General features: G+C 39.9%; 1 protein-coding gene across 2 annotated transcripts in view; it reads left to right on the top strand.

Moving 5' to 3' along the window:
- PRMT3 (protein arginine methyltransferase 3) overlaps positions 1-12,206 on the top strand; it is a 51,598-nt gene that overhangs the window by 17,231 nt on the left and 22,161 nt on the right. For both annotated transcript variants that reach the window (XM_074543914.1, XM_074543913.1), the window contains exons 9-10: positions 843-942; positions 8,809-8,887. In XM_074543914.1, coding sequence (XP_074400015.1) covers positions 843-942; positions 8,809-8,887 — 179 coding nt within the window. The remainder of the gene's footprint in view (positions 1-842; positions 943-8,808; positions 8,888-12,206) is intronic.

Genomic DNA, 12,206 nt, shown 5'->3' with positions numbered 1-12,206 from the left:
ATCAGGAGAGGGAGGGAAGGGCAGTGATAAGAACTGCGGTGGGGAGATAAATTTCTGTGCTGAGAGTACTCCTCTGCCCCTGTAACAACAGCCATGGTGATAAAGACAAGTGCAAGGGAGGCTAATACGGTTTGCCAAGAGGAGAAGCAGTGCATTTCAGGCATTGCACACTTGCTGGTTGCCCCATGGTGCAGTTGTTGTTCCCAAAGCCGTGTCCTGTCCCTCCCTCCCTCCTTGCGCAGGGTGGCTGTACCGTGACGTGCGTGTGAGCTCATCCCTGAGCACTGCAGGTGCTTTTGCCCAAATCCCCGTGGGGAGGGTGCCTTTCCTGTGCACTGACTGCAGCACTGGGTTAGGGGCAAGCTCTGTTCTCACTGACTTTGCAGCTGCTTTGGTTAAATAAAAACCGAGTCATGCAAAGCAGCTTTGTAAGGAAGTTAATTTCCACTGCCATCCTGGGGTGGTGAGTAGGCTCTGATTGCTGTGGAGGTCAGAGGAGGAGAAATGGAAACAAGCAACTTCTAAATAAAGAGGAGCAGCAGTTTTAAATTGTCTTCTGTTTTCCTGATTTCTGAAGCTTGCCTATTTGCATGCATGGCACGTTGGAGGTATACAGATGTACTGCCTGCCATCTTCTCCCAGCACTAAATCTGCTGCAATTTTTAGCTACTTGGAAATGTTCCCTCTGAAATAAAACTGAGGAATAGTACATTCTTGTGCTTCTTGATTAGTTAAGCCAAAAAGTTTGTGAGGGGAAGAATGCGAAATATAGATGTCAGTATGGCTCTCTTGACAGCATAAATTGGAAATATAAACTAATTTGTTGATGTTTTGACTTGCAGATTAAATAAACTTGAAAAGATTATTACATTAGTCAAAGGAAGAATCGAGGAAGTTGATCTGCCTTTGGAAAAAGTGGATGTAATTATATCTGAGTGGATGGTAAGGTGCATGGGTATTCTTTTCAAGTTATTTTCAGAAAAAAAATGTGTTTTATTTCAGTTGAAAAGTTGGCTTTTTTTAACCAAAGCATCTATCATGACTCTAGCGGTGTCTGACAATGTCAGAGGTGGGATGGCAGTCCTGATTATGTGGTACTTGGACACAGTTCCTGGTCCCTCTTGCTCAAGCTCTTTCAAGTCAAGCTTCTCTAAGTACAGTTGAGGCTGCTGTAGGTGCAGCAGGTTTCTGTCATGAAGTTGGTTTGCAAATCTATAAAGCACTAAGTCATACTGCTGAAAGCAATGGTGAAATATTGTATTAGTCATCTAGCCAGCTCATTCTGATAGGCAAAATACCTTCAGTCTGCAAATTCAGCCAAGGACTCTCCTGACAGTGAAGGAAAGGTGATAAGAAGGGGAGGTGCTGCCTCTGGAAATCTGCAAACACTGGGAGAGTTTGAAAGCAATGTTGCTTTCATTGCTGGTTTCAGCATGGCAGTAAAAACACTGATTCAAAGGTACAAAAGGAGTGTGAAGGACAGCAGTGTCCAAATGAGCCATCTCCTGGAATCCATTGGGTTTCAGCTGTTGGCCTGTTACCTGTTTGTGTGGTGAACAGTGACTGTTACACCCCTGTCCTTGCTACCTGCCATTAATCCTAATAAAGAAATCTGTGTGACAAAACCTGAGTTTCATAGTGGCATAGGAGTGCCTGTTGCCTGTCAAAAATGTGGTAGGAAACGTCTCTTTGAACTGTTTTTTTGTGAACTTCTGCTATTCAGGGTCCTCACATCACAGACCTTCAAAAAGCACTTCAAAGCCCAGGTTTTCTTCATGTTACTTCCAGCTGCTGGGACTTAAAAATTCCTTTCTGCCCGAAATTTAAGAACAGGAATGAAAGCTTATATTCAGTGTTACTTGTTTCTTTGTGGGGTTTGTTTCTTTTTTAACAAACTGGCTGTTCTGTTATATACAGTGGCCTTTGCTGGGGAGGTCAGGCACTCATCTGTGAATCCATATGTATCTACCTGCTTTTCAGGGAAAGATGCAAATAAATTGATTTGTCTTTTTTGTATATATTTATTTATTATTACATGTGTCAGTGAACTAGGAATTAGAAATCTGCAGTTTTTCCTGCCCTGCTGTGATGTGTGTTATTTGAAGCATGAGCTTAATTTAGTGTTGAGGTCACTAGTTTCAAAGATAGTTTAAGCCACTGCCTTAAACCAGTGATTTAAAAATATCACATTATGGTTGGTGATTTCAACAGTATGGTGGCTTCACTAGAAATGTAATTATAGTGTTTTCAGAGAAACTTCTGATCAGCCTCCTAATATGTGCACCAAGATTAATGTTCCCAAAATCACATTTCTCCTTCTGGAGCCCAGATTTGGTTTTGTAGAGAACCTGGACAGGTGAGCTGAGGTCATGTAAATCAATCAGTGCCTCTAAGATGAACTAAAGGATTTCAACACTCAGCTCTCGTGAGAAACAAAGTATTGAATGTTGGATATTTTTCTTTTGTGTGCTAATTTACCTTTTTTATGTCAAAATTACATAGCCATGTGCACTTCAGTTAATTAGGTATTCTAAAGATTTTGAAGTGTTAGGATTTTTATAGGTTACTGCATGACAGAGATAAAGAGGACAATGCTGTGCAAGTAAGATTGATAGCTGGACAGGGTACACAATGTTCCAGCCCTGTCCACAAAGGAACATTATGTTGTCTAATGCAGATGAAGATTTTTCTTTGTCTGCCTTTCTTGTGTGAATTTGCTTTTTCATTTCCTTCCCTACATTATATAGTGTGAAATCATTTCTTAATATGTGAGCATGAGGGTTAAAAAGAATTCAGTATATGTCAGATTTTGCCTCTTGATGCAGAGAATCTGTATGGGCTGGCAGGAAAATTCTCATGCTTTTCTTCGTAACAAAAATATGTAAAGTTGTTGTTTCTGTTTAAGAAACAAACTGCTTTTGGATTAGTGAATATCAAACCTTTGGTGGAGCCATAGCTTTGTTTTGCTTGATAGAGAATGCTGCTTAAGATCAGTACACAATAAGCTTTTATTTTTTTGTGGAGCTGTGTCTGGAACATCAGAAAATTAAAAACAAGTATGAGGCAAGAGAGAGGAAAAATACTGCATTCTCCCAGGATTGTTTTTAGATTAGGCTTTCTGAAAAAGCTGTCACACAGAGCAGTGTCTTGTAAAAAGTACAGCATTGCATTATGAGCATCTCAGTGTGATGGTTTCTAATGATCGTTTACTTAATTGCAGAAGTGACCTATGACTGCCACAAACTGCTTCTCTTACTCCCTCTCTTTCATTTATAAATTTGTTCCCTTAAATTATGGAAAAATGGGAGAAGCATCTTAAATATTACACAATGGGCAGGTGTGTGTGAGTGCATGTGTGTCTTTGTAGAAATTTGTATTTCAAATGCATACTTACCACCTTCCAAAATAAGTTTCCCAATTTAAATTCCTTCTGGATATGGTTTTCTTGTGTTCCAGGTTTAGGGGCTGACTGAAGAGCAGCTGTACCTTCAGTGATTTTATTTAAGGCTATGAAAGAAATTAGCATGTTCATGAAATAGTGAACATGTTAGTAACATTCTAATTCAGCTTATGACATCTGAAGTTTGTATCTGAAGTTTGGTTACAATGCATTCTATACTTTTCTTTGCTGAGCATCTTAACGCAGTAGAACCAATCTACACCTTAACTTTTATCTATAGCCCATCATAACTATTGTAATTACCATATTCTTGTTACTGTTCTCCAGTCACTAAAAGTCAGTACATTAAGTTTAAGCCAGAAGTTGTTTTTCAGTTTTTTTGCAGTGGAAAATTTTGAAACCTTTTTTCTACTTGCCACATTTGCTGACTTGTTTGCCTGTGCTCTTTCTGTTTGGTAAAAACCTCTTCTTGTTTGGGGTGAGTTTATCCTTTGCTCTAAATCATAAAAACCCTTCTAACTAACACACCCTTTGCCTCCTTGGTTATCCAGTAAAACTGGCTCAGCAATTCTTTTCTTCTAGATCAAAACTTGCTTCCATCTCTATTCCTTCATCAGACTCTACATTCAAAAATCTTTCTGCCAAGCATCCATATCTGTGAGACTTCCTTGTCAAACTTCCATCCTTCCCAACACACCATCCTGCCTGCCTGGAGCTCTGATATGTGAAACCTTTAAAAACCTTAATTTGTATAACTAAAGATTTGTATGCTAGTACCAGGCTCTCATATTTTGTTGCTTGTGTTATAAGTCACCTACAGATAAATCCCTTACTTATTCTAAATCCCTTACTTCTTATTCAGGGTGTTGACTTACATATATTCCTGGGCAGCAAAGTATGACATACAAAAGTGACTGAATTATTGCTCCCATATTTAGGTAGAGTAATTGTAAACTTCATAGACTGCTTATTGAAAAGATGAGTGCAGAAAGAACCAAAATGTTTGCAGTGCTTTTTGGATTGTCCTTGCACAGCTGCATCTGTGTGCAGATTTTTCTCGCCATCAGTATTGGTTTTGCTTCCTTTCTCCAGCTAAAACTATAATGCTAAAGGTTGCTAGTTTTATTCACTTGAGAACATCTGCATTTCTTGTTTGTAAAGGGGCTGTGCTATGAGAGACAATTGCCTGAGAAGGTTGTCTCAAATACAATGTTAATGTACAGCATGGACTCAGAAATTGGGTGTTTTAAATGCAGTGCTTTATGGTACTGAATGTGCAGCAGAGTTTCACAAGATAAAACTGGGGAAGAGATGGACTGTCAGATTAAAATACACTTAAGATACAGCCCAGTACTTGTCTTTTAATCATGTCTTTGGTCAGACAGCTAATGTTTTCTTCTCTCCTTTTTCTTCTCTTTGTATTTCTTTCTCTTTTTTAAAAATAATTTTGAAAATGCATCAGAATGGGCTGTGAGCAGAGGCATTCAAGGTCTAGGGAAAAGAAAAGGAAATGAGGATGTCTGAAACACTGGAAACCATCCTCTCTCTCCTTCCTCCTTTCCCCTGTTTCTGTGAGAGATACACAGTTATTTCCTTGCATGATTTTTTTGGTCAATGCAAGTAATGGGGATCACATTTCTGCTCTTCACATCTTCCCATTTGGTGTTCTTACTTTTATTGCTTTAAGGAAACAACAGGGTGTGCAGAATGACAAAGTCAAGCTGTGACACTGACATTTGTGAACTTGCTCTGTCAGTAATGAATAACTTCCTTTTTTTTAAAATTAAAATGTAGATGAGAGATCAGCATGAAGGCAGACTTAGCATGTGGGAGATGGTGCTGCAACAGAGCATGCTGAAGTGTTTGTGTGGCTGCTGCTTGGCATTTAACTGTGCTGCAGTTTTGGAGGGAATTTTGGCAAATAAAAAATATTTTTCCATGACCTAGAGTTGACCACATCAGTTTTGTGCGTTTGTTAATGCCAGACTCAATTTTGTGTCAGAGATCAGAATCTGTTGTCTAATCTGTGTTGCATACCTTCTGTAGCTTGCTTTACTGTGTGGGCCAGTGGAAATCTTGTAGTTGAAAACTTCCATTTAAGACAATAATGCACTTTTTTTTATACCACTGGGAATTAAAAAAGATAAAGCCGAGTCTCTGGGCCTGTGATTTGATAGCTGTTTTTCATCTCATTAAATGTTTAGGATTGGGCCGTACTAAATCTGGAGAACCAGATCAGGTTCTGTAATTTAATAATAAAATAATAAAATGCATCTTTGATAGCAAATGGAGGGGAAACACAATGCTTATTCAAGTAGTTAAACAATGCTTCTAAATTCTGTCTTTACACAGATTTTTTCAGGTGCACCAACAATTCTGCTAATTCTTGCTGTTGTAAATATGCTAATCCACTTTTTGATGCTTTTAAAGAATTTGAACTCTTTTTCTTTACAAAGATTATTATGTAAATACTGAAACACTAAAGCTAAAAGAACTTTAATATTTATATTTTGATCAGGTGGTTAAATACTTTTATGTAGCTTTGAATTAAAATGAAAATGAATATGACAATGCTGTAGTATATTTGAGTATTAGGGAAAAGATTAACAATGCAAAATATGAAGGCATCAAAGAGCTGGAAGCCTTTTATAATTCTGTGAGGAACACAGAATACAGATACAAAGGAGATAGATAAGAAATGTAGCAATATTCCCATTCCTAATGGACTCAGGGGGCTCAGTGGGTGTCTCCTTGGGCTGGCATGGGGCAGAGCAGTGTGCTTGAACAGAGTTACTCACAGTGCTGTATTTCTGTTCCTGCCACATCTGGGCCTTTGCTGGTAGCTGGAGAACATTTAGTTTCAGCTTTGCAAACAGAAAAAATATGTTCTTTCTGAGAAGGAAATGACCAGCTCTTTAGTAGAAAACATGCCATGGGACAACATAAAATCTAAGGAGTTCTCTGCATTCAGGATGTCTTTAACAGAGAAGGTCACCTTTGATGTGTCTTAGTTTAGCCACTATCAAGATTGTACTAATAATATGCAGCTCACAGATTTGGATCATAGACATCTCTTTGCAGGGATTGATTTTGAGGATGTCACTACAGGCTTAAGGAAAAATAAACCCTTGACCATTTTTGGGGGTGAAGCAAGAGTTCCCCACAGCATCCTAGGATAAGATGTCAGGTGTAATTCTCTTTCCAGAAAGCTCCCCTACAGGTGGGGCAGCAGGCTGTGAAATTGCATTCTAACTTGCACTACAGATGATCACAGCACACTGAGCAAAGTGTTTTGGTATAAGCAGTAAATTACTTGATTCAGTACCTTTGGTGGTTTATGTAACTTACAGGAGTGCTATAATGGATGGGGAGACAGAAAACTGGGAGTGGGGGAGAACCAGCAGTGCCAGAGTGGAAAGGTCAGGGAAAGAATGGTGAGGATTTCTCTGTATTTCTCCTGAGAGTGTTTCCAGCTGTTCTCCTTGCACAGCCTGGCAGGCACAGGTAGTGGGCAGAAAGAAGGAACTGCAGACCTAGTCCATAAAGATGTCATTTGTGAATTACTGACTCTTGCTAGTGACCAGGCTTCAATATGTCCTAGAGGTTACCTTTAAAATACTATGAAAACAGCTCATTTTCACTTAAAGGTGCCTATAAATACTTTTTGTGAGCTAAACATATTCTATTTTTAACTGTTTAAAAAAGAAAGCTGTGGTTCCATGCTGTGCTTTTGGCTTGCTGTAGGCATCACATTATTCCTGCCTGATGCAACTGGAGCTCCAGGCCTTTTCAGCTTTTCAGCAAAGCTTACTAACAACAATTGCTCACAAAGCAGTCGTCCTCCTTCTGGGATTTATTCTGAAGATGTACAGAACTTGGGCAGTGAAACAGGAGAACCGATAAGATTGGGAAGAAAAGTTTTCAGTGAAGCAGTATTACCGGGAGAGATAGTTTGAGAAAATGACATGGCCATTATTTTCACACTGTGTTCTCTTTGATTACAAATATGTAATGCTTCAGGTTTCTGGGGTTTTCAGTTTTGGTGTTTTGTTCTGAAGGCTGTAGAAAATGGCACTTATAAGCAGTTTTGAAGTTTAAGGATTTTTTAAAGATCATTGAGTCCAACCCAGCACTAAACCCTGTCCCCAGTGTCACATTCACATGACTTTTAGATCCCTCCAGGGCTGCCCTGGGCGAGCCTGGTACAGTGCTTGATAACCATTTCAGTGAAGAAATTTTTCCTAAAACCCATCTGAAATGCCTCTGCTGCAGCTTCCTAGCTTTTCTTTGGCAAATTACTGCAGGTCCAAAGTCTGGGCTTCAGTTGTCCATTTTGTTCTTGCCAACTAAATCAAGCCATGTGGCTGAGCTGTGTTTTAAGTAAAATGAAAATGAGGTTGCTAAATTAAAATTCAAAATCTTTGTTGGTGTTTGTCTTAATTGATTTGGTGTTGTGAGGCTGTAGATGAAATATGTTACAGTATTGAGTAACAGTGATGCTCAGACATGGAGGACAGGAAGGGTAAAAAATCAGTATATCAATGGGAAAACAAAGGATTATATATCATAAATATGCATTTTTTTAATGTTTAGAAGCAATTGAGAAAGGGCATAAATGCTTTGCTCTATAAAATGCTAATTTTGTTTGATACTTCTATTTGAATTTTTTAGTATCTCAAATATTCAAATAAGGAATGTTTCCCTGTTTCAGCAAATGAGTCACTGAAGTTTACAATAAATTATTCTGAACACCAATGGCAGTATCCTATGCCATAAAATTAATTCCAACACAAAAAAGCCCTGTGCGGGTCTGGTTGTTATCATTTTTATCCTGGAAATTTTGCAAGTCTGGGTGCTGCTAGATGGTGTAGAACACCCAGAGAACCAATGTTTGGTACATGATTTGTTTTCACCTCTCTGTGAGCACTGCTGGGATTGATACAGGGCACCATGAGGTTGCAAATATGGAGGAGCAAAGATGCATTCCATCTGACCTTTCTCTCACAATAGTTTCAGTGTTACTTGCAGAAGCAGAAGGGCTTTTATTTTTATTTTTTTTATTTTTACTTTTCTTGGAACCTCACAGTTACTACTAAAAAAATCAATACCTGCAGCTTTTCACTTACTTTGAGTTGAATTCAATGTCTTTTGTTGTTGTAGGGCTCTTGTTGGGTAATTGTTGATGTAGATGGTGTGTTTATTTTCTCTGTGTGCTACGTACTTGCAGTTTGGGAAATTAAAGATGGTACTTGTATAACAAGTTTTGAAGTGACAGTGCTGCTGTTGTAAAACTCTCTGGGTGTATGGGTTTATGATGTTCTTAAACTATGTTGATAAAGCCTCTCTGTAGAATGACTAAGTATAAGAAACACAATGATTTCTAAATTCTTTCCCTTTTCTCTAAACAGGGTTATTTCCTTCTCTTTGAGTCAATGCTGGATTCTGTCATCTATGCCAAGGACAAGTACCTGGCAGAGGGAGGCTCAGGTTGGTGCTCAGTTCTTTCAATAAATTTAGCTCTGGGGGAAGCTAAATGAACTCAGACTTAGAATAAGCTATGCATGGATGAGAAAGTTGCCAGTCTCAGTGAAAAATGTTTCCATTAGTAGGAGCTTGAAGACATTAATTTACTGTATGGGCAATAGGAGAACATTAGATGGGGTACCAAGGTCTCAAGTTAATGGTGTTTTTAAGAATAGAGGGGGCTATTTATTTTTAAGTACTGACTAAATTTTTCCTCCCCATTTCTTCCCACACATGTGGATATTTGTTTTCCCCCCTGAAATCCAAGTTTCTGCATAACTATGAACAGAGGAAAATAAATTTTATCTTGTAAGATGTGATGCTGTTTGAGTAAGCTACTGTGGATTTGAGGGAAAGGGGATAGGGCGTTTTCCTGAGGGAGGGAAGCTGTGTAGGCAGGACATATTTTCAAACATGAAATAACAAATGGAATGATACTGTTTCAGTTCAGCATATTTATTCTGGTGGTGATATGGTCTTTATTTTTATGGCTTCAGGGTAGGGTTGTGACAAAACAAAAGTGTTTGCTTTGGAGTTCTTTTACACATTTAAGTAGCTTAGATATTGTTATCTCAGGCAGTGTTTAAATGCCTGTAAGTGTTTATTTCCCAAGTAGTGCAGTTTTGTGCATGAGTTCTGCATGTGCTTAATTCCTTTGTCAGTATTGTATTTCATATTGACCTTTTCAATTGTAGTCATCAGTCTGGGGTTTTTTTCCCCTTTTGTGCTAACCATGCACACAGTTTCACTACAGTGACCTAATGATTGGATTAATGACTGTGTCACAGTGCTTGCTGCAGTGCTTCCCTCTGCTTGCAGTGAGTTTTTGTGTGCTACTGACTGCTGCAGGAAAAATGGGCTTTATGCATTTGGTCACAAAGCTGAACACACAAACAAGCTGTGTCTTAGAATATTTAGTAGCCACTTGAGCAATGTGACAGAATAAGTGTTTTTTTTTGTTTTCAGTAATAGTCCAGCCACATCAGGAACATGGGGTGCACTCTGTGTACGTATGTGCTGATAATTTTACACTGCAGTACAATTAAATCCAGGGACATTCCCTAAAGTCATAAGGAAACATTTTGTTTAGCTACTACTTCCAAAGCCTTCTGAAAAGGGCCAGAAATTTCTGACCTCTGTTTAGACTGTATTGTTGGTGGGTTTGCTCTTGTTTGTAGCTCCCAGAGATTCCTTTGTGATGGGGTGTCCTGGTTCTGCAGTGCACTCATCCTTTGGGGTCTGACAATGGTCCTGGGCCCTTCTTTCACTCATGGCAAAGCACAGAGTGTTGTACAGGCACTGATGGGATTTTCAGTTCTGCCAGCAGTTTCTTTAAGGTGCTTGCAGTTGTTGTTCTCTGCCAGCTTGTGCAGCAGGTGAAAGGCTGTGCCCTGGGTCCATGAGAAGCTGCTCAGCACCACAGACTCTGCTGCAGCACAGCTGAATTGCACACCCAAATCCAGATGAGCCAGAACTCAGAGTTCACTCTGAGGTGAAGCCTTACCAGAGAAACTCCTGAATCTGCTTAATTTTGTCTAAAGCCACTTGGTACTATTGAGCCCAAGGTCATTATTACAGAGAATGTTTGAAAGCTGAAAAAAGCAATAGCAGCAGCTGCAATCTGAGCAGATCTTTCAGTGAGTGAGCCGGGAATGGAATCCAAATTTCCAGATATGTGTTCAGTCAGTCATATCATCATTACTTCAGCTCAGCCTATTGCCATGCTGGCGTGGATTGTGTTACACTGTCTGGGGTAATGTGTACAGTACAGAATAGCTTTGGTTGGGAACATAACATTTTCGCTGCCCAGGGCCCATCTGTTTGTTCTTTAGAGCTGTTGCTCAGGTAGAGAGATCTTTTCACACACTTGAGTCGAGGGGTGACAAAGGTAAGGAAGGTGTTATTCAAAACAAAATACATGCAAAACACAGTGCTCTTTCACATCACAGTGATGGTGGCATCCACGTGGAGTTGAGGGGTGACAAAGGTAAGGAGGGTGTCATTCAAAACAAAATACATGCAAAACATAGTGCTCTTTCACATCACAGTGATGGTGGCATCCATGTGCAGTCATTGCTGTGTATCTGCAGCCTGTGAGGCCCTGCTGGGGCTGAGGGTTCCCATCCCTCTCTCCCAGCACGTGGATCATTGCTGTGTATCTGCAGCCTGTGAGGCCCTGCTGGGGCTGAGGGTTCCCATCCCTCTCTCCCAGCACATGGATCATTGCTGTGTATCTGTGGCCTGTGAGGCCCTGCTGGGGCTGGAGGGTTCCCATCCCTCTCCCAGCACATGGATCATTGCTGTGTATCTGTGGCCTGTGAGGCCCTGCTGGGGCTGAGGGTTCCCATCCCTCTCTCCCAGCACGTGAGCTGCCCTGGTGACGGATGGCCCGTGGGCACCCAGTCGAGAAGGACACAGATGGTCAAAGCCATGAATCTGGGAGAGCTGGGAGCAGTGCCTGCTCCTGGCCAATCAGCATTTTCCTCATTTCACCTGTGAGAAGGAATAATTACTGAATTACAGGCTTAATGGGGAAAAAAATGACAAGTCTGTCAGCATTGCACGGGCAAGTGTTACAGAAAGAGCAGAGGATTTCCAGGGAAATCAAGAGGGAAATGGCAAATGCAGTTTTATTCAGGTGCTTTTAAATATGTACAAAACTCCACAGTGTTTAGATATTTCAGATAGCATTGTTTACATTTTCAGTCAAATCTCAGTACTGTGTATAGGACATGGGTGGGTCTGTAAATTAATGAATCTCTGTAGTCTTCTGCCTGAGCCCTGCTGGTGGAACACAGATTTCTTTTTGTGAAGTCTGAATAGGCATTGTCTACTTTTGCTGCTATTAGTAGTAAAAATGCAAATTAAATTGGAACATTTTGTGTTTACATTTTTTCTTGTGTAATCGATCATGAGTTCCACTGCTGATTTAAGGATTTCCTGTAAGAACCAAGATTTAATAAAAACTGATTATGATCCAGTTCAAATATTTTATGCTTGATAGAGGGGATTAAATTTCTTTTTGGTTTACAAAATGCCCCAGAAATTAGGGCTAGTCAGAAGAAGAAATTTTATAAAATAGTTAATCACATATTGTTGTGGCTTTAATTTTCATTTCCAGTGGAACTGCAATGCTCCTGTGTGTTCTGTAACCAAGGACTGCCAGTCTTTTCATCTCTCTTCTCTCTGTGCCATTGCATCCTATGGAACCCATTCCCCTAATGGGAATGCACTCATGGTGATGTTTTGGGTGGTGTGGCAGCTGAGCTGGAGCCAAGGGATT

Source organism: Zonotrichia albicollis, chromosome 6 (assembly GCF_047830755.1).
Source record: "Zonotrichia albicollis isolate bZonAlb1 chromosome 6, bZonAlb1.hap1, whole genome shotgun sequence".
NCBI lineage: Eukaryota > Metazoa > Chordata > Aves > Passeriformes > Passerellidae > Zonotrichia > Zonotrichia albicollis.
The sequence above is the reverse complement of the archived record's forward strand: the minus strand, read 5'-3'. Positions and strand labels throughout refer to the sequence as shown.